We start from the raw sequence: 22,479 nt of genomic DNA on the forward strand, positions 1-22,479 counted from the left end.
GACTCAAATATGGAAAAATTACAGCTCTCAAAATGTGGTAACGCAAAAAATATTTTTTGCAATGAAAAGCGTCTTTCAGTGTGTGACGGCTGCCAATCATAAAAATCTAAAGCTAAATAACCCGCTATAAAAGTAAATCAAACCCCCCTTCATCACCCCCTTAGTTAGGGAAAAATAAAAAAATTAAAAAATGTATTTATTTCCATTTTCCCATTAGGGTTAGGGTTAGGGCTAGAGTTAGGACTAGAGTTAGGGCTAGGGTTAGGGTTAGGGCTAGGGTTAGGGCTGGGGTTAGGGTTAGGGCTAGGGTTGGGGCTAGGGTTAGGGCTAGGGTTAGGGCTAGGGTTGGGGTTAGGGCATGGTTAGGGTTGGGGCTAGGGTTGGGGCTAGGGTTAGGGCTAGGGTTAGGGTTAGGGCTAGTGTTACGGCTAGTGTTAGGGCTAGTGATAGGGCTAGGGTTATTGCTAGGGTTAGGGTTAGGGCTAGGGTTGGGGCTAGGGTTGGGGCTACAGTTAGGGTTGGGGCTAAAGATAGGGTTAGGGTTTGGATTACATTTACGGTTGGGAATAGGGTTGGGTGTGTCTGGGTTAGAGGAGTGGTTAGGGTTACTGTTGGGATTAGGGTAAGGGGTGTGTTTGGATTAGGGTTTCAGTTATAATTGGGGGGTTTCCACTGTTTAGGCACATCAGGGGCTCTCCAAACGGGACATGGCATCCGATCTGAATTCCAGCCAATTCTGCGTTGAAAAAGGAAAACAGTGCTCCTTCCCTTCAGAGCTCTCCCGTGTGCCCAAACAGGGGTTTACCCCAACATATGGGGTATCAGCGTACTCAGGACAAATTGGACATCATCTTTTGGGGTCCAATTTATCCTGCTACCCTTGGGAAAATACAAAACTGGGGGCCAAAAAATAAGTTGTGGGAAAAAAAAGATTTTTTATTTTCACGGCTCTGCGTTGTAAACTGTAGTGAAACACTTGGGGGTTCAAAGTTCTCACAACACATCTAGATAAGTTCCTTGGGGGGTCTAGTTTCCAATATGGGGTCACTTGTGGGGGGTTTGTACTGTTTGGGTACATCAGGGGCTCTGCAAATGCAACGTGACGCCTGCAGACCAATCCATTTAAGTCTGCATTCCAAATGGCGCTCCTTCCCTTCCGAGCTCTGTCATGCGCCCAAACAGTGGTTCCCCCCCACATATGGGGTATCAGCGTACTCAGGACAAATTGGACAACAATGTTTGGGGTCCAATTTATCCTGATACCCTTGTGAAAATACAAAACTGGGGGCTAAAAATTATTTTTGTGAAAAAAAAAAAAAGAATTTTTATTTTCACGGCTCTGCGTTATAAACTGTAGTGAAACACTTGGGGGTTCAAAGCTATCAAAACACATCTAGATAAGTTCCTTAGGGGGTCTACTTTACAAAATGGTGTCACTTGTGGGGGTTTTTAATGTTTAGGCACATCAGGGGCTCTCCAAACGCAACATGGCGTCCCATCTCAATTCCAGTCAATTTTGCATTGAAAAGTCAAATGGCGTTCCTTCCCTTCCGAGCTCTGCCCTGCGCCCAAACAATGGTTTACACCCACATATGGGGTATCAGCGTACTCAGGACAAATTGCACAACAATTTTTGGGGTCCAATTTCTTCTCTTACCCTTGGGAAAATAAAAAATTGGGGGCGAAAAGATCATTTTTGTGAAAAAATATGATTTTTTATTTTTACGGCTCTGCATTATAAACTTCTGTGAAGCACTTGTTGGGTCAAAGTGCTCACCACACATCTAGATAAGATCCTTAGGGGGTCTACTTTCCAAAATGGTGTCACTTGTGGGGGGTTTCAATGTTTAGGCACATCAGGGGCTCTCCAAATGCAACATGGCGTCCCATCTCAATTCCAGTCAATTTTGCATTGAAAAGTCAAATGGCGCTCCTTCCCTTCCGAGCTCTGCCCTGCGCCCAAACAATGGTTTACACCCACATATGGGGTATCAGTGTACTCAGGACAAATTGCACAACAATTTTTGGGGTCCAATTTCTTCTCTTACCCTTGGGAAAATAAAAAATTGGGGGCGAAAAGATCATTTTTGTGAAAAAATATGATTTTTTATTTTTACGGCTCTGCATTATAAACTTCTGTGAAGCACTTGTTGGGTCAAAGTGCTCACCACACATCTAGATAAGTTCCTTAGGGGGTCTACTTTCCAAAATGGTGTCACTTGTGGGGGGTTTCAATGTTTACGCACATCAGGGGCTCTCCAAATGCAACATGGCGTCCCATCTCAATTCCAGTCAATTTTGCATTGAAAAGTCAAATGGCGCTCCTTTCATTCCGAGCTCTGCCATGCGCCCAAACAGTGGTTTACCCCCACATATGGGGTATCAGCGTACTCAGGACAAATTGTACAACACATTTTGTGGTCTATTTTCTCCTGTTACCCTTGGTAAAATAAAACAAATTGGAGCTGAAATAAATTTTGTGCGAAAAAAAGTTAAATGTTTATTTTTATTTAAACATTCCAAAAATTCCTGTGAAACACCTGAAGGGTTAATAAACTTCTTGAAAGTGGTTTTGAGTACATTGAGGGGTGCAGTTTTTAGAATGGTGTCACACTTGGGTATTTTCTATCATATAGACCCCTCAAAATGACTTCAAATCAGATGTGGTCCCTAAAAAAAAATGGTGTTGTAAAAATGAGAAATTGCTGGTCAACTTTTAACCCTTATAACTCCGTCACAAAAAAAAATTTTGGTTCCAAAATTGTGCTGATGTAAAGTAGACATGTGGGAAATGTTACTTATTAAGTATTTTGCATGACATATGTCTGTCATTTAAGGGCATAAAAATTCAAAGTTGGAAAATTGCGAAATTTTCTAAATTTTCGCCAAATTTCCTTTTTTTTCACAAATAAATGCAAGTTATATCGAAGAAATTTTACCACTATCATGAAGTACAATATGTTACGAGAAAACAATGTCAGAATCGCCAAGATCCGTTGAAGCGTTCCAGAGTTATAACCTCATAAAGGGACAGTGGTCAGAATTGTAAAAATTGGCCCGGTCATTAACGTGCAAACCACCCTTGGGGGTGAAGGGGTTAAAGGGATTAGGCTTTATTTATGTAAAGGGGTAAATCTCTTTTTAATGGCATGTTTATCATTGACTTCATTTTTTGTATTGCAACGTTTATGACAAATTTGACGCAATACGGTTGCTGATTCCAAGTCTGGAGTAAATTGACATTGTGAAGTGTGATTGAGGTTTGGTATACACCGTTCACATGTATTGTGCTCTGTTGCTGATTTTCATTGCCTAAAGGGGTATAACAAAGGGACAAAAAAAGTTATCAATGGGATAACTTTCTGATCGTAGTGGATCCGATTGCTGGGAATCCCAGCAATCCCGAAGTCTGGGCTTTGGAACTCCAAAAATTGGCCTCTTCAGCCCATAGAGATTGAATGGAGCGGAGATGAAGTGTTCACACCTCCGCTCTACTCAAGATGGGGTCCAGAGCCCAATCTGCGGAGTGCTGAGGATCCCGGTGATCAGACCCTCCAGTGGCCAGCAAGTTATCCTCCATTTAATGGATTTGGGATAACGTTTTTTGTTTTTGTTTATGAATATGTTCTCATTGCCATTTGACAAAAGAATATTTGTTTGAATTTGCCATATTCCGGCTACTAACATCAGGGGAAAAAAAAGTTGAAACCGCTAAAAAAATATTTCCTTTAAACTTTAATGTTGTCACATTACTCAGAGTGCAAGTAGGGGCATCCTACCTGGCAGGAACTGTGTGTAATTTCATTGAAAATTGCTTTATCCATGGTCTGTTTGATGTTTCTAATCCGAACTATCCTGGCATATTGTGTCTGAGTGGCTCCATGGAAAAGAAACTCGTTTTCAGCATGGTAATTTTTGACTAATGCCAGCCAGCACTGGCCAAATTGAACATGACAGGGTTCTGACGGTCCCCGACACAAGTGGAATGTGCTGGGAGCCCGCTCAGCTAAAATGTGCGGTCAACCAAAATTATTCCATTCTGTTTAGTCCTCATCGTTTCTGCATTTTCATTAAAACATGTCTAAAAGTAGTCAAGTATCTAAACTGTCTAAGATAAACATTTTCATATGTAATGTAACTTATTGTAAGGACAAATACAATCAGAGCATTACTTGTGAATGCGAAATTCAGGATTTATAACGGTCTTATAGATTCCATAGAATATGCCCTATTTATGTTAATGACACTCAGATGTCAGCTTAGTGATCCGACTCTCCCACATGCGAGAAACGGAGCCCAGGTGTGATGAAGATGGAGAACTTAATATCTCCATCTTCTCCATTGTCTTAGTGTGTGGATGTCAGACTGCACTCACATGTCATCCGAGTGCAGTCCTATGTTTTACATGCATCCGTAGACTTGAATGGGTGTCCATGATCCAAATTGTGGAGCCATTTGCAGTATGCTGTGATTTTTTTTTTTTCAACAGACTAATCTGGTCTGTAAAAAAGCACACAGATCAGCACTGCCCCATAGAATAACATCAGGCTGAGTGCTGTCCCAATAAAATATTGAAAAGCACTTGGCCGTGTTTATATGCTTGTCATAGGCAGAAAGATGGCGCCAGATTTTCCATCATAAACCAGGGAAATTTGACTTGAATAGATTTTATTGTTTAACAAATTGACTCAGATTTATTTTTGCTGTATATATGATACAAGCTGCGGACAGCATGGGGCAGAGAAGGAGACACTGGGCAAAATAAAAGTCAGCTGGCAAGAAAATTATAGGGGCCCTTTTCAGTCCAATAGCTCATCACAGTGCAGAATTCCACCTGCTTTGGAGGTGATAGTGGCCCCCGCTACCTCTTGGAGTCCGGTGTGCCTCTCAGTTTGCACCTATAATATGTCCGCCCCTGCTGAAATCCCTAGTGTGTGTTTATATAGGGGTCAAGTGGGTGGTCCTACTAGTGACTGAAAGCTATCTCTGCATGCTCAGTCACACAGTGAAAATTGGCAATTGCCAGTAGAACGTCACATTGGACTCCTAGGCATACAAACGCCAGAGATTTCAATGAAAAAAATTCAAGTTTAGCTGAAACTTTTCCCACAAATATGTCTAGCTATCAGAGCAGCAGCAGTTGATCAATCACCTCCTGCAGATCAGTTTCCATTTTCACAATGACCAATTCCCTTTAAGCTGGTCATGTACAGTAGAAATGGGGTCTGGAAGACCATGTAATTTGTATGGGGGCCTCACTACTCTCTCCTGATGGCAGATGTCTGGGAGGAGAGGGATTGGGGGACTTGTATTTGGGCTACCCAATCTTTTTGATATGATGCTGATAAGCCGTCCCCAGAGGTGCCTGGCAGCAGCTTACTCCCCTCTCCCTAATGAGAACTTATGTATGTTAAGGATGATGGTTGGCAAGAGATACAGCGGTCAGCCAAACCTGTCGTACTGTCAGCTATCTGATGTACATCGCCAGCCCTAGCCCTCTTTACAGCTGTGCTTGACTCTTTATTGGGGAGTTTGGTTGAACGGTTTCAATCACTTTTAAAATGCGGGAAAAGCTGAATGGCACCCAGACTTGCGGTAGATACCACGTCGATGGTCACATCTTCACTTCTAACTACTTGATTTGCCATTATTTAGCTCCTGATTATCAGCTCATCTTACATTATCTGAGCATCCTCTTTATTAGTGGGCTAAAAGCTTCACACCCATTTACTACTTCCATTAGTACACTGATGAAGGTCTTCACAGGCCGAAACGTTTGTACTTGTGACTACTGTATGTATTTGACAATCTATTAAATCCCTTTTCACCATATCTGGAGTGTGCCAAGTATGTATGGGTATGTATGGGTGTGTATGTGTGTGTTATATATATATATATATATATATATATATATATATATATATATATATATATATATATATATATATATATATATATATATATATATATGTATGTATATATATATATATATATATATATATATATGTGTATGTATATATATATATATACAGTACAGACAAAAAGTGTGGACACACCTTCTCATTTAAAGATTTTTCTGTATTTTCATGACTATGAAAATTGTACATTCACGCTGAAGGCATCAAAACTATGAATTAACACATGTGGAATTATATACTTAACAAAAAAGTGTGAAACAACTGAAAATATGTCTTATATTCTTGGTTCTTCAAAATAGCCACCTTTTGCTTTGATGACTGCTTTGCACACTCTTGGCATTCTCTTGATGAGCTTCAAGAGGTAGTCACCGGGAATGGTCTTCCAACAATCTTGAAGGAGTTCCCAGAGATGCTTAGCACTTGTTGGCCCTTTTGCCTTCACTCTGCGGTCCAGCTCACCCCAAACCATCTCGATTGGGTTCAGGTCTGGTGACTGTGGAGGCCAGGTCATCTGGTGTAGCACCCCATCACTCTCCTTCTTGGTCAAATAGCCCTTACACAGCCTGGAGGTGTGTTTGGGGTCATTGTCCTGTTGAAAAATAAATGATAGTCCAACGAAACGCAAACCGGATGGAATAGCATGCCGCTGCAAGATGCTGTGGTAGCCATGCTGGTTCAGTATGCCTTCAATTTTGAATAAATCCCCAACAGTGTCACCAGCAAAGCACCCCCACACCATTACACCTCCTCTACCATGCTTCACGGTGGGAACCAGGCATGTAGGGTCCATCCGTTCACCTTTTCTGCATCGCACAAAGACGCGGTGGTTGGAACCAAAGATCTCAAATTTGGACTCATCAGACCAAAGCACATATTTCCACTGGTCTAATGTCCATTCCTTGTGTTCTTTAGCCCAAACAAGTCTCTTCTGCTTGTTGCCTGTCCTTAGCAGTGGTTTCCTAGCAGCTATTTTACCATGAAGGCCTGCTGCACAAAGTCTCCTCTTAACAGTTGTTGTAGAGATGTGTCTGCTGCTAGAACTCTGTGTGGCATTGACCTGGTCTCCAATCTGAGCTGCTGTTAACCTGCGATTTCTGAGGCTGGTGACTCGGATAAACTTATCCTCAGAAGCAGAGGTGACTCTTGGTCTTCCTTTCCTGGGGCGGTCCTCATGTGAACCAGTTTCTTTGTAGCGCTTGATGGTTTTTGCCACTGCACTTGGGGACACTTTCAAAGTTTTCCTAATTTTTCTGACCGACTGACCTTCATTTCTTAAAGTAATGATGACCACTCGTTTTTCTTTATTTAGCTGCTTTTTTCTTGCCGTAATACAAATTCTAACAGTCTATTCAGTAGGACTATCAGCTGTGTATTCACCAGACTTCTGCACAAAACAATTGATGGTCCCAACCCCATTCAAAAGGTGGCTACTTTGAAGAACCTAGAATATAAGACATAATTTCAGTTGTTTCACACTTTTTTGTTAAGTATATAATTCCACATGTGTTAATTCATAGTTTTGATGCCTTCAGTGTGAATGTACAATTTTCATAGTCATGAAAATACAGAAAAATCTTTAAATGAGAAGGTGTGTCCTAGCTTTTGGTCTGAAATATATAAATATATATATATATATATATATATATATATATATATATATATATATATATATATATATATATATTTTTTTTTTTTTCTAGTGTTTAGAGCATGTGCCCATTATAGTCTATGGTGCTGTTCACATATCCATGATTTTTTTTATTTTTTTTTTTGATCGTGTCTCTGCAAAAATTCACAGAGATATGTCCTTTTTGATCCAAGTCACAACTCACAATCAACCATATAAAACTATGGTTCTGTGAATATCATGGACATAAGATGGAGGCCATTTGCTTGCTGCTGGTTTTTAATGCTCTAATGGGTAGGAGAAATCTTTATTTTTTTTTACGTGCTAGAAAATTAGTGATGGTAAAAACAATGATGAAAATTGAGAAAAAAAATAGATTCAAGAAAAAAGCCCCAGATAAGTGAATGAGGTGCAGCCTGTAGACCAGTGCACAGTGACTTTAGATCTGAGGGGTCTGCAGGATGCATAGGGGTCTGGTAGTGTCTTAATTGCCTCTCTCCATTGAAAATATATGCCGCCTTTTGCCGGACACCTGCTTGCTGAAATGTCTCTGACATGTGAAACGTTTTCTAGAAGTCAAATTGCACTTCCCATTTTTGCAGCCAGAAGGGACATCAGTCATGTGAAGCGTCTAGTGTCTCCTGCTGGTTCAGATTCACCAACTTCAGCATCCAAATTTGCCAATCCGATACTTTCACGGATTAATCCTTACACAGAAATGAGGGTGCATTTTATGGAAATGCTCTTTAATTTTTGCCCCATTTATGAATGCTGATAGATCCATATAAATAATAAAAGAAACATAGAAATGTATAAAATGTATAGGAAAGACTTTAAAATTGAAGGAAAAAATAGCAAAAATTATTATAAAACCTGCACAATAGAACGGATGTCAAGCACAGACCTTGGAGCCCAATTAGAGCTGTTGATTAACTCGCCATAATTACCCTGTTGGTAAGATTGTCCTGCTGATGTATGGGTATTGGTTTTGTTCTGGGGGGGCACCTAGAAGCTTCATTGCCTATCTTGACAAGGTAAGTTCTTAGGACAACATCTGTTCTTTTGTACTGATAAGCTTGGCTGTGTGTTCACACTGGAACCCAAACACACACTTGTCTGTGATACTTTGTCTGTCCTGTTGTAATCTGGGGATTCTCTTGTGCTAAACCAGAGCCATGTTTGCTTTGCTTTGTTGATAGGAGACATACACGGAGATAGCGGGAATGCAGAGGTTTGGGGCTTTCTACATGGATTACCTCTACACAATGGAGTCTACTGGTGGCAAAGGTACAAGTTCCTTTCTCTCCTGTTTGTCCTCTCTTAAATAACAGAAACAAACACTTCCTTCATTGCCACCTGGTCCTTGACAGTCTGTCCTCAATTTTACCTTGGATATTTACCTTTTTAGCGTAACCTCTTCAATGCTACAGACACACCTAGTCCGTCTGGGGATACTACCAGGAAGACTTCATGACGTTGTCTGCACCTTATCACCATCACCTGGATTTGTCAATTGCCTTGTGTGTATTGTGATACTGCACTGAATTTAGATTAGGGGATTCATAAAATCTAATAAAGGCACAGTGCCCAATTTGTCGTCTTCATTCCTCATCACTTCAAACTTTAGGTTATTTTCAAGCTGGCATCATTGTGGTTTTTTTTTTCCCGGTTGCTGCTGTTCAATAAATCGCTGTGGGCTGAATGATGGTTTGGGCGATCGTTCAGCCTGCAGCTATCTCTCCCGACTTCTCCATCCACCGAAGTGCTCTCTCTGATGAATCACGCCTGTGTTATCTACGGGAGAGCCGTTGCTAGACTCCCCTTGCCTCACAGAATCTCACCAAGGACCAAAGGATAGGCAAAATCAGAAATGCTGGAACCCACACACCATCTGTCGTGGGAGAGTCAGGGGGCCCCATATACATTTAATTGTTGGCCAATCACTCCGATTTTGGCAGGCAACATTAACTCTTTATCTTCTGCAGCAAAAGGAACCAGTGTTCAGATTAAGGCCATGTTCAGTATTTTTCGCGTTTTTTTCGTGTTTTTTCGCTATAAAAACGTGATAAAAACGCGAAAAAAATGCTTACATAAGCCTCCCATTATTTTAAGTGTATTCCGCATTTCTTGTGCAAATGTTGCATTTTTTCCGTAAAAAAATCGCATTGCGGAAAAAAAAGCTACATGTTCATTAAATTTGCGGAATTGCGGGGATTCCGCACACCTAGGAATGCATTGATCTGCTTACTTCCGGCACGGGGCTGTGCCCACCATGCGGGAAGTAAGCGGATCATTTGCGGTTGGTACCCAGGGTGGAGGAGAGGAGACTCTCCTCCACGGACTGGTCACCATATAATTGGTAAAAAAAAAAAAAAGAATTAAAATAAAAAATAGTCATATACTCACCTTCGATGGCCCCCGGGGTCTTCCTGCCTCTCAGCGGTGCATGCTGCCGCTTCCGTTCCTATAGAAGGTGTGTGTGAAGGACCTGCGATGACGTCGCGGTCACATGACCGCGATGACGTCGCGGTCACGTGACCGCAATGACATCGAAGGTCCTGCACACACCATCTATAGGAACGGACGCCGCTGAGATCGGCTGTCTGCAGAAGGCGAGTATAACCATTTTTTATTTTTTTTATTATTTTTAACATGATATCTTTTTACTATTGATGCTGCATAAGCAGCATCTATAGTAAAAAGTTGGTCACACTTGTCAAACAGTATGTTTGACAAGTGTGACCAACCTGTCAGTCAGTTTTCCAAGCGATGCTACAGATTGCTTGGAAAACTTTAGCATTCTGCAAGCTAATTTCGCTTGCAAAATGCTAAAAAAAAACGCGAAAAAAACGGGAAAAAAAACGCAAAAAAAAAAAATTGCTGATTTCTTGCAGAAAATTTCCAGTTTTCTTCAGGAAATTTCTGCAAGAAATCCTGACGTGTGCACATACCCATTAACAAGACCATCCCTTCTTTCATCCAACATTCACGTTCCAGTGGTGACAGTCATTGCAGTAGAATGTCTTCCTGCTCCTCAATCCTCACTTTCTCCATAGAACTTTACAAACACCAACTGTATATCAGTAATGGGAAAATCTGAAGTCATATTTTACCCATGAATTGAGAATGAAAGCTCAGTCCAGGAGGATAAATAAGCTGATTTCTCTAATTAGCTTTATTACAAACTTTCATCTTTTCACATGTAATACAGGTTTATGAAAAAATAACATCAAAAGCAATAATTACTCCTTCAGTAATTATTTGTTTACATTCTGCTTTCCATGACTTTTTGTTGCTATGTCAGACATTTAATGATTTATTTTTACCAGGTTCTATAAGTCAGCAAGAATTCCCAGCTACCAAAGCAGACGAGAATGGCAGTTTCCAAGAGATGTCCGTCAAGCGGCTTGTAGTTGGACCCATTGACCTCCGGCTGGACAGCAGTTCTGTGCATAGGATCATGAAGATGGTGGCGTGCTCTTTTGATCATGAATATGAGGCATACAGCTGTTCACGTCCTGGTATGAACATAAAAAATATATATAAAAAACATTTTCCCATTCTTTATGATTTTAAGCCTATCAAAGTTTGTTTTGTTGTAAACTAAAATCAGATCTTCGATCCCCAAAAACAAAAATGAAAAGTAGACATGGAACAAACTTTTTTTTTTTGTAGTTCTACAGGAGGAATATAAGACTCTGCCAACCCCTGAGGAAGTAGCTTCTTTGGAGGAATACATTCCTACTCGACAGACTTCTGTCACGTTACTTAAGTGCTCCATTACGCTGACCATGGCAGAATTTAATCTTCTTGGGCAGTTATTGCCCATCATCCTAGGACAAAAGGTAAAGTAAAGTAAAATCTAAATAATGGACGTGTCTCTTCATACTGCCTTATCAAAGACTTATAGAAATTATTGGTGAAAATGAGCAGTTTACAGTCTAATTGAATGTCATAGCACATAAACAGTTTACCCCACCTCTCACAAATGATATAGAGAAAACTGAAGTAACGGAGAATTCCGCTAAATGACTGTGACCCTTTACTTCCAGCAGTCTGTGGGGGCTTCTCCATGCCCAATCCCCATTAATCAAAAGTCTTCAATGTTATTTTGACACGTCCAACATTATGAAATACAAAAATGACTGTAAGGGACAGCTAAAAGGGGTATTTACAACTGTGATCACTGGGGGCTGACCAACGTGGCTTGCAACGATCCCGAGAACTTAAGCTCTTATGAGCCCCGGCTGAATGGAGTGGAGGTCTATCATGCGCACTGCAGCTCTTAGCAATTTGTGGTGGTCCCATTAAAAAGAATGGATCGCAGGTGGACTTGATCAACCACAGCTCCATTCATCTTGGTATCTTCAAAGCCTTTGTTTTGGTTAGTGGTGGAAGCCACTGCAGTCCGACCACCGAGCGATGGGAAAATAATCCTCCATTCCCTTGATAGGGATAACTTGTAAACTTAAGAAAACCTTAAGGCAGTGGTGGTGAACAACAGGCCCATAGGCCATTTACGGCCCTTGATGACCTTTTATCCGGCTCCCGAGCAGGTTCCTGGGGACCACAGTGCTTTGGCCGACATCCGTATTTTGAAGGCCGCCTGCCCATTAATTTCTTCTTGCTCTGTCAGCGCAAGCATGCTGTGTTCACTACTGAACGCTGAGGCACGGGCATTGAACGATTACGTCCTGACACCAGTTTCCACGTCATGAAGTACTTGCGGGCAGAGTTAGCATGCAACTTGTACCGCCCCCAAGGATGGTATAAATATCTAAGTGACCCTTGGCAGAAAAAAGATTCTGCACCCCTGCCTTAAAGACTGCTTCAGCCAACTGTATAATATGGTCGCATTTAGATGTAACAATGTCTTACGGCTGCAAGAACCGGACCACCAGCAATCTTTCCAACCAAATCTACATGACCATGGTGGTTTGCTAAGAACAAAAACGATAGAGGTCCAGATACTAGGCTTTGTGGCAAAGACATTTTCAAATATTGCAAAAACTTTTTAGATCAATCCTCCTTTTCAGAGTTCATCTTTAAAATGTTATTTTTCAAGTCATGATAGTACTTTAATACTTGACCTATAAATATTGCATTGTGGATATGAAGTTTGTGAAAGAGAATTTTGCAATATTGAAATAGAAGTTTGTTAAACTGAACAATTTCCTCGTTTTCATCTTTTCTTTCTACATCTTGCAGTTGACAAATTTGCCATTGATCACGTCTATCCTATAAACCCTTTCATATTTTCAGCAGTCACATTTTCTGTAATCTGCCCGATTTCCTGTCCTTTTTCATCTCCTTCTCACAGAAACCAATCATCCCTGGTATAATACTATTAGGTGAATTAGGGGCTTTACTAGAGAAGCATTTTGATGCATTAATCAACTGATCTATTATCAAAAGCTGATGGTTTGGGAAATGAGGATTGTGTCCAATAGTCCATGTTAATAGACCTATTTTAGATGTGGAATCCTCGTAATTACATTGAAATTCTTTGTCTTTCACCGCACAGAGGGATCAGGAGATGTTTTTTATTCCGGAGTTTGACGTAAGAGGGAAATTATGGGCCCATTTGTATTGGCACCTGTTTTAAACACGCTTTCTGCGTTTCATCAGGCTTTTGCAGTTTTTGATAAAATGCCGTCGTTTGCACTGAACCTGAGCAATCTATTCCTTCAGCGGAGGGAGATTCCTTGTTTCACTGAAGTTTGGAGAAACTTCTAAACAATAAAGAAAGATCATGTAGATTTTTATGTGAAGACCCTAATAACAAATTATATATAGCATCAACCCAGCTGGGTACGATCAGTAGGTTGTAGTTCAGATACACGGTTACCTTAGGGAACACTTAAATGTTTCGTAATGTTAGAGAAAACGTATATATGAAGTCATCTATTACGGAGAACATCTGGAAATATTAGGGAAGGGTTAGTAAAATTGCTTACATGTCACAAGAATGATTAATATATCTAATAGCATTCCTGTAGGTAATCATTGGGGCATGACAAAAACTTTTGGAGAGCAGGGGGAAAGTCTGACATATTGAGGTGAAGACTTGTGTTTGATGGGCGCAGCATGAGAAAAGCATTGTATTTTAGGAGTGAGATGTAGAGAGCAATAGGTCATCAACAGGGTGGACGCTGTAACAAACGAGTAGGTGCGGTATTATTTATTACTATTAGTGTTGGAATGGAGCTTATTAACTGTGTCTTGTGGAGAGGTGGAGTCAGGTGAAATCAATAGTAATGGCACTCGGTAATTTATCAGGCATCTTATCAAAATAAACCAGATCCACTAATGATAATAATGTAGTCAGGAAATGGCTATTATGCATTTTTCGGCAAAATAAAAGGAATCTGTCTCCAGGATTTTGCTTTCTCATTTGAGACAAGTATGATGTATGCCAAGAGACCTTGATTCCAATGATGTGTCACTTAGTTTACTGGGTGCTGCAGTTGTGACACAATCAGGAGTTCTTATGTATGGCATGTAGCAGAACTCAAAAGCAAACACCGCCCACCGCCCACACCACAGCTTTCTGTGTACATGGTATATTGATAGTAAGCTGCCTGTCAGAGGAGGAGGCCCAGTTAGACTAGTGTTCACATTCACTGTGGTCAGGGCAATGATAATGCCCTTACGAGAAAACATTCATTGTATGGAAACAGCAGACAGCCTAATAAGCGACAAATTGCTAAAATCTGTCCTCTGATTACATAGCAAAAATCTGCTGATAGTTTCCCTTTAAAAGGGCATCACTTTTATCTATGTTTTTAGCAAATTTGCTTGGTTGAGTGGTCAGGTCAGTTAGTTAGCATTTTTGTTTTGGAGCTTTTAGCACTAATCAGTGGGTAATCTATTTCTTAAATACATGCATTGATTGATTGTCGTCTAGTGCTACATGCACTGAACAACTGTCTACCACTTTCGATATCAGGACTCTTAATCAGAAAATGACCTGCTACCTGTTCTGTAAGGAAATTCACACGTGCATTTGCAGCAAAAGTCTAAGGGTACTGTCACACAGTGCAATTTTGATCGCTACGACGGCACGATCCGTGACGTCGCAGCGTCGTATGATTATCGCTCCAGCGTCGTAGACTGCGGTCACACGGTGCAATCACGGCGCTGGAGCGATGCCGAAGTCCCCGGGTAACCAGGGTAAACATCGGGTTACTAAGCGCAGGGCCGCGCTTAGTAACCCGATGTTTACCCTGGTTACCAGCGTAAATGTAAAAAAAACAAACAGTACATACTTACATTCCGGTGTCTGTCCCCCGGCGTTCTGCTTCTCTGCACTATGTAAGCACCATAGCCGGAAAGCACAGCGGTGACGTCACCGCGTCACCGCTGTGCTCGCTTTCCGGCTGGCAGGCGCTCACAGTGCAGAGAAGCTGAGACGCCAGAGGACAGACACCGGAATGTGAGTATGTACTGTTTGTTTTTTTTACGTTTACGCTGGTAACCAGGGTAAACATCGGGTTACTAAGCGCGGCCCTGCGCTTAGTTACCCGATGTTTACCCTGGTTACAAGCGAACACATCGCTGGATCGCTGTCACACACAACGATCCAGCGATGTCAGCTGGTGATCAAGCGACGAAAGAAAGTTCCAAACGATCTGCTACGACGTACGATTCTCAGCAGGGTCCCTGATCGCTGCTGTGTGTCAGACACTGCGATATCGTAACGATATCGCTAGAACGTCACGAATCGTACCGTCGTAGCGATGAAAATGGCACTGTGTGACAGTACCCTAACTCAGACCATATCTTTTGTGTGTCGATGTAATCCTGCCAACAGTGCTAATGAGACTGCCGAATGTCTCTGTAATGAACAGGAAGAATGCATTTAAAATTAGTCCTAGTGGCGAGTGTAAATACTGCATTATATCTAATTAATATTATTGTTATTATTACAGACCATGGTATAAGTAAAAAAAAAAAAAAAAAATTAAAATTTTTTTTAAACAATGTCATTTTCTGTTGACGCATTCCTTTTAAAGAAAACCTTTCACCAAATTTTTAAAACAAATGCACTGCGGAGCAAAATAATTTTTTTTTTTTTTTTTTTAAAGTATTTTAACCTCTCCATTCCATAGATAATGGCACCTAAACAGTAAATTTTACACTACGTTCAAGTGGGCATTACGAGAGAGATTTCACTGAGAGCTTATACTTGGCTTATACTCTTTGGCCAATCATATGCAGGCAGTAGCACAATTGGAAAATGGAGAACACACCCCACAATAGCTTAGAAAAGTCTCACGGTGAGACATGTATTGACAAACAGTCTGTTCTTCTCACTGCAGTGTGTTGACTGTGCTGAAGCACAAGAGTGTGATTAACTAAGGGTACCGTTACACAAAACGATTTTCCAACGATCACGACCAGCGATACGACCTGGCCGTGATCGTTGGTAAGTCGTTGTGTGGTCGCTGGAGAGCTGTCACACAGACAGCTCTCCAGCGACCAACGATGCCGAAGTCCCCGGGTAACCAGGGTAAACATCGGGTTACTAAGCGCAGGGCCGCGCTTAGTAACCCGATGTTTACCCTGGTTACCATCGTAAATGTAAAAAAAACACCAAACAGTACATACTCACATTCCGGTGTCCGTCAGGTCCCTCGCCGTCTGCTTCCCGCACTGACTGTGAGCGCCGGCCGGAAAGCAGGGCACAGCGGTGACGTCACCGCTGTGCTCTGCTTTTACTTTACGGCCGGCAGTCAGTCAGTGCGGGAAGTGGACGGCGGGGGACCTGACGGACACCGGAATGTGAGTATGTACTGTTTTTTGTTTTTTTTTACATTTACGATGGTAACCAGGGTAAACATCGGGTTGCTAAGCGCGGCCCTGCGCTTAGTAACCTGATGTTTACCCTGGTTACAAGCGAACGCATCGCTGGATCGGTTTCACACACACCGATCCAGCGATGACAGCGGGAGATCCAGCGACGAAATAAAGTTCCAAACGATCTGCTACGACGTACGATTCTCAGCAGGGTCCCTGATCGCTGCTGCGTGTCAGACACAGCGATATCGTATGGATATCGCTGGAACGTCACGGATCGTGCCGTCGTAGCGACAAAAGTGCCACTGTGAGACGGTACCCTAACAGTTTTCAGCTCTCATCTCCAGCAATCAGTGTGGGGGGAGAGGCAGTGCTGCTCATTAGTAACACTTCTAGTAGCTCTCCTCTGTAGTAGTGCAGCCACTATTCCACAATGTGTCAAGTTTTACATGCCAAAACTAATAAAAGGTCTTCTTTAAACATTCTTTGTCCTGAATATTACATAAAATAGCTACCTGACTCTTCTTTTGGCAGGTGACAAAAACATTTAAAAGCTGAACATTTTAGAAACTACCTGTCTGTTATGGCACATGTATTTCGTTCATGTAATGTAGTACTTAATAAGTGTGTTTTTCTTTTTAGCATTCCGCTTGCCCTGTAAACACAGCAAACTTTCAGCCAATACGACCTCTACCTGCAGTCAAAATACTTGCGGAGAAAATCAACATTGAGCATTCTGTGCCAATGTATGCAGAGCAACTAGTCGAGACCGTGAGCAGTCTCAGCGAGCCGTCGGATAACCTGCTCCACCATTGCTATGCTCATTGCAACTTAAAGGTAAAATATCAGCTTGTTTCCCTCCTGTTCCTGTATGGGCTTAATTTAGCAATTCCTGATAAATCTTTTATTTATTTTAAAAAACTGGAGAGCGCTGCACTAACGAGAGCAGGAGGGAGGTCAGGTCAAAACTGTAGATTTATTCAAAATTATATCACCAACACATCTATTAAAATAAAGATAGTAGCCAACCCCTTTAAAGCTTGGTAGAGACTGCATCATGCCATGTGGATGCTTTTTTTTTACATGCCAAAAAACGTAAAGCCAAAAAGAAACACTACATTGTATCTGGTATAAGATTTGATTTGTACATAACATTGTGATTCTTTTTTTCTTTTTAGCCCTGTTTTATGCTACATCGTGCCAGCCCATCTACTTGGCATAACGATGTATCTGTTTTGATTAGAGTGTTCCTTTAAAAATAAATGCAACAGATTGGTTACATGAGTGCAGCAAAATACAAAAAATCTGCCACATTCTGCATAGGACCTTCCATTCAAATTTTATAGGTTCTCTAAATATGTGTGAAAATAACAAAACATTCCCAGTATCGACGTTACTCTGTCGGATCTTGTATACGCTAATCCAGGAGTATCAAACATATGCATGGGCATCAGCGTTTTTGGGGATTTTGGGGCATGGGTGAGTATTGTCCCATAAAGATGGGCTCGGTCACACTTTCCAGTTTTTTCTTTGTTTTGCGGTTACAGAGTTTCCAGCAGTCAAATACAGTCACTCTTAATCACCTGTAGCGTAATCCAGTGTTACATACTAATATTTGGAAATTCGCTTAATAAAATAAGCCAATCTGTAGTAGTTAACATTTGAATCATGAATGCTGCAGATAGAGATGCCTTTCTCTTGTGTTTTCTCTCTCAATCTCTGTATGTGCGTGTGTATGTATATACAGTGGGGAAAATAAGTACAATATTTGATACTTCTGATTTTGCAAGTTTTTCCACCTACAGAGAATGGAGGTCTGTAATTTTTGTAGTAGGTACACTTCAACTATGAAAGACAGAATCTAAAAATAAAATCCAGAAAATCACATTGTATGGTTTTTACATAAATAATTTGCATTTTATTGCATGAAATAAGTATTTGATACTACAGAAGAACAGAACTGCATATTTGGTACAGAATCCTTTGTTTGCAATTAGAGAGGTTGTATGTTTCCTATAGTTCTTGTCCATGTTTGCACACACTGCAGCAGGGATTTTGGCCCACTCCTCCATACAGATCTTCCCCACATCATTCAGGTTTCGAGGCTGTTGCCAGGAACATTGAGTTTCAGCTTCCTCCAAAGATTTTCTATTGGTTCATGTCTCGAGACTGGCTAGGACACTCCAGGACCTTGAAATGCTTCTTACGAAGCCACTCCTTAGTTGTCCTGGCTGTGTGTTTCTGGTCATTGTCATGCTTGAAGACCCAGTGACAACCTATCTTCTATGCTCTTACTAATGGACGGAGGATGTTTGCCAATAATTCGTGTTACATGACCCCATCTAGCCTCACTTCAATATGGTACAATCGTCCTGTCCCCTTTGCTGAAAAAGAAAAGCATCCCCAAAGTATGAGATTTCCCCCCACCATGCTTCAAGGTTGGGACGATGTTCTTGGGTTTGTATTTGTCTTTCTTCTTAATCCAAACACAGCGAGTGTAGGTGATACCAAAAAGTTCTATTTTGATTTCATCTGACCACATGACCTTCTCCCATGCCTCCTCTGGATCATCCATATGGTCATTGGTGAACTTCATATGGTCCCGTACATGTGCTGGCATGAGGGGGGGACCTTGTGTGTCCTACAGGATTTTAATCCATGGCGGCGTAGTGTGTTACTAACGGTATTGTTTGAGACTGTGGTCCCAGCTCTCTTCAGGTCATTGAACAGGTCCTCTTTTGTAGATATGGGCTGATTCCTTACCATCCTTTCAACATGAGGCGAGATCTTGCACTGAGCCCCAGACCGAGGAAGATTTACAGTCATCTTGTGTTTCTTCCATTTTTTAATAATTGTTCCAAAAGTTGTTGCCTTCTCACCAAGCTGCTTGCCTATTGTCCTGTAGCTCATCCCAGCCTTGTGCAGGTCTACAATTTTGGCCCTGGTGTTCTTAAACAGCTGTTTGGTCTTGGTCATGGTGGAGAGGTTAGTGTGATGGATTGATTTTGTGGACATGTGTCTTTTATACAGTTAATGAGTTCAAACAGATGTAATTAACACAGGTAATGAGTGCAGAGTAGGAGAGCTTTTTAAAGAAAAACTAACGGGTCTGTGAGAGTCAGAATTTTTGCTGATTGGAAGGAGATCAGATATTTAATGCAATAACATGTTATTTAAAAATCATACAATATGAATTGCTGTTTGTTATTTTTAAACTTTGTCTCCCACAGTTGAAGTGTACCTACGATAAAAACTGCAAGTTGAAGATGAAATTATTTCTAAAAGGGCTAAAGTTAAAGATGACAGATTTCCTTTGAATTTTAGTTAAAATTTAAAATATATTGTCATTTTTTACATTTCCTTGGATTGAAATGTAATCAACAAATGACTATTAACAGGAACAATGGAGGTCAAGATAAGGACTGAAAGACCAAGTAAAATTTCAGTGAAAGCTGCGCGTACGATTACAAGAGAGGGAAATCAGAATTCCCGCTTGACTGCAAAACACCTTCAGAAAGACTTATAAGACTCTGGAGTTGAGGTATATTGTTCTACTGTTCAAATACATATGCACAAATATGGCCTTTATGCAAGAGTCAACAGAAGAAAACCTCTCCTGAGTCCTGAATATAAAATTTGCGTTTAAAGTATGCAAAAGAACATCTAAGGTATGTGTGGAGAAAAAAGGGTACAGAATCTCTGGAAAAGAACATCTTGACAACCATTAAACATCAACCATGCTTTGGGGTTGTGTTGCAGCTAATGGCATGGGTAACATTTCACGGGTAGAGAAACAATGGATGCAATTAAATTCAAACAGTTCTTGATGCATGCGAAACATCATCTGTAAAAAAAAAAAAATAGAAGCTGAAGTTGAAAAGAGAATGGCTTCTATAAATGGGTAATGATCCTAAACACCCTTCAAAATCCACAATAGACTACCTCAATAGGCACAAGCTGAAGGTTTAACAATGGCCCTCACAGTCCCCTGATCTTAACATCATTGAAAATCTGTGGCTGGACCTCAAATTAGCAGTGCATGCATGACGACCCAGGAATCTCAGAATTGGATACATTTTCAAAGGAAGAATGGATGAAAATCCATCAAACAAGAATTGAAAAACTCTTGTCTGGCTATAAAAAGGGTTTGCAAGCTGTGATATTTGGAGAAGGGGGTGCTGCTTTTTTTCTAATCTTGCAGGGGGCCCAAACTTTTGCATCAGACCATTTTCCTTTTTGTAATTTTTAAAATGTAAAAAGCGACAGTATATTTTTGTTTGTCTAAAATACAAAGGAAATATGTCATCTTTACCTTTAGCACCTTTAGAAATCATTTCATCTTCAATTTGCTTAAGTGTTCACAGTAACAGTAATTTTGACCAGGGGAGCCCAAACTTATCACCAAACAAATTTTAATATTAGACAAAGATAATACAAGTAAACACAAAATGCAGTTTATAAATTAAGGTCCTTCTTATTAAGGGAGAAATAAATCCAAACCTACAGGGTCCTGTGTGAAAAAGTCTTTGCCTCCTAAACCTAATAACTGGTTGGGCCACCCTTAGCAGCAACAACTGTAATCAAGCATTTGTGATAACTTGTAATTAAGCTTTTACAACACTCTGGAGGAATTTTGGCCCACTCATTTGCGCATAACCCAACTATGCTTTAGTTTGATGTTACGAACAGATGGCCGGACGTTCTCCTTCAGGATTTTTTGGTAGACAGCAGAATTCATGGTTACATTTACCATAGCAAGTCTTCAAGGTCCAGAAGCAGGTAAACAGCCCCAGATCATCACACTACCACCACCATATTTTACTGTTGGTATGATATTCCTTTTCTGAAATGCTGTGCTACTTCTAAGCCAGATGTAATAGGACATACACTTTCCAAAAAGTTCAACTTTTGTCTCATCATTTCACTGAGTAATTTCCCAAAAGTCTTGAGGATCATCAAGATGGTATGTGGCAAAACTGAGATGAGCATTTATGTTCTTATTGCTCAACAGTGGTTTTTGTCTTTGAACTCTGCCAGGCAGGCATATTTTCCCCTGTCTTTCTTATGGTGGAGTCATGAACACTGATCTAAATTAAGGCAAGTCAGGCCTGCAGTTCTTCGATGTTGTTGTGGGGTCTTTTGTGACCTCTTGGATGAGTTGTTGCTGCGCTCTTGGGGTAATTTTGGTTGGTTGGCCACTCCTGGGAAGGTTCACCTCTGTTCCAAGTTTTCGCCATTTATGGATAATGGCTCTCACTGTGGTTCGTTGTAGTCCCAGTGGTTGAAAAATGCTTGATAAATGGCTTTATAGCCTGATCTATCTCATTTACTTTGTTTCTATTTGTTCCACAATTTCTTTAGATTGCAGCATGATGTCTAGCTTTTGAGGAACTTTAAATTTATTGATTGAGAACAGGTGTGGCAGTATTCATGCCTTGGGTTCGAATTAGAACTCCGCTTCCCAAAGATGTGATAAACCACAGTTAATTTAGGTTTATCACTTTTTCACACCATCTCCTGTAGGTTTGGATTTCTTTTTCCTGTAATAATAAAGACCTTCATTTCAAAACTGCATTTTGTGTTTGCTTGTGTTATCTTTGTCTAATATTTAAATTTGTTTGGTGATCTGAAACATTTAAGTGTGACAGACTTGCAAGAGACAAAAAAATCGTGAATGGGACTAAAACTTTTTCACACAACTATGTATAATTATATACATGTGTGTATACATAATATATATATATATATATATATATATATATATATATATATATATTTGTTAATGTATACTTAATCGTGTTAGCAAATATGACGATGTTTGTTTTGGTTCTTCTCTGAGTCTTTTTACTCGGCATCTCTGAGGAAAGCATAGAAAAAGTTTAAGGTCCAATTACGCTTCAAGATTGCTGTTAACAAGCGTTAATTAACAATTTTATTTTTATAGCGTTCTTAGGAATACTCTTTTTCATGACAGTCTTGCAGTATAAACAGGTGTTTTAATGTTTCATCAGGTAAAATGATCTTTTGTGCTGCACAAGAGATCATCATTCTCGGCAGCTTGCGCGCCCTGGACAGGACCTGTTACAGGTCGCTCACTTAGCATTTGTAGATCTGTCCGCCTGTGTGAACAGGCTT

At 40.6% G+C, this 22,479-nt stretch overlaps 1 protein-coding gene across 8 annotated transcripts in view; it reads left to right on the plus strand.

The window, feature by feature from the left end:
* Positions 1-22,479, plus strand: part of VPS13B (vacuolar protein sorting 13 homolog B) — a 1,111,190-nt gene that overhangs the window by 158,315 nt on the left and 930,396 nt on the right. For 7 of the 8 annotated variants that reach the window (XM_077270879.1, XM_077270877.1, XM_077270878.1 and 4 more), the window contains exons 12-15: positions 8,745-8,832; positions 10,875-11,066; positions 11,221-11,390; positions 16,987-17,181. In XM_077270879.1, coding sequence (XP_077126994.1) covers positions 8,745-8,832; positions 10,875-11,066; positions 11,221-11,390; positions 16,987-17,181 — 645 coding nt within the window. Of the gene's footprint in view, positions 1-8,744; positions 8,833-8,953; positions 9,203-10,874; positions 11,067-11,220; positions 11,391-16,986; positions 17,182-22,479 lie in introns of those variants that run through there. The other variant, XM_077270884.1, reaches the window with a different exon arrangement.

This window comes from Ranitomeya variabilis, chromosome 6, assembly GCF_051348905.1.
Source record: "Ranitomeya variabilis isolate aRanVar5 chromosome 6, aRanVar5.hap1, whole genome shotgun sequence".
NCBI lineage: Eukaryota > Metazoa > Chordata > Amphibia > Anura > Dendrobatidae > Ranitomeya > Ranitomeya variabilis.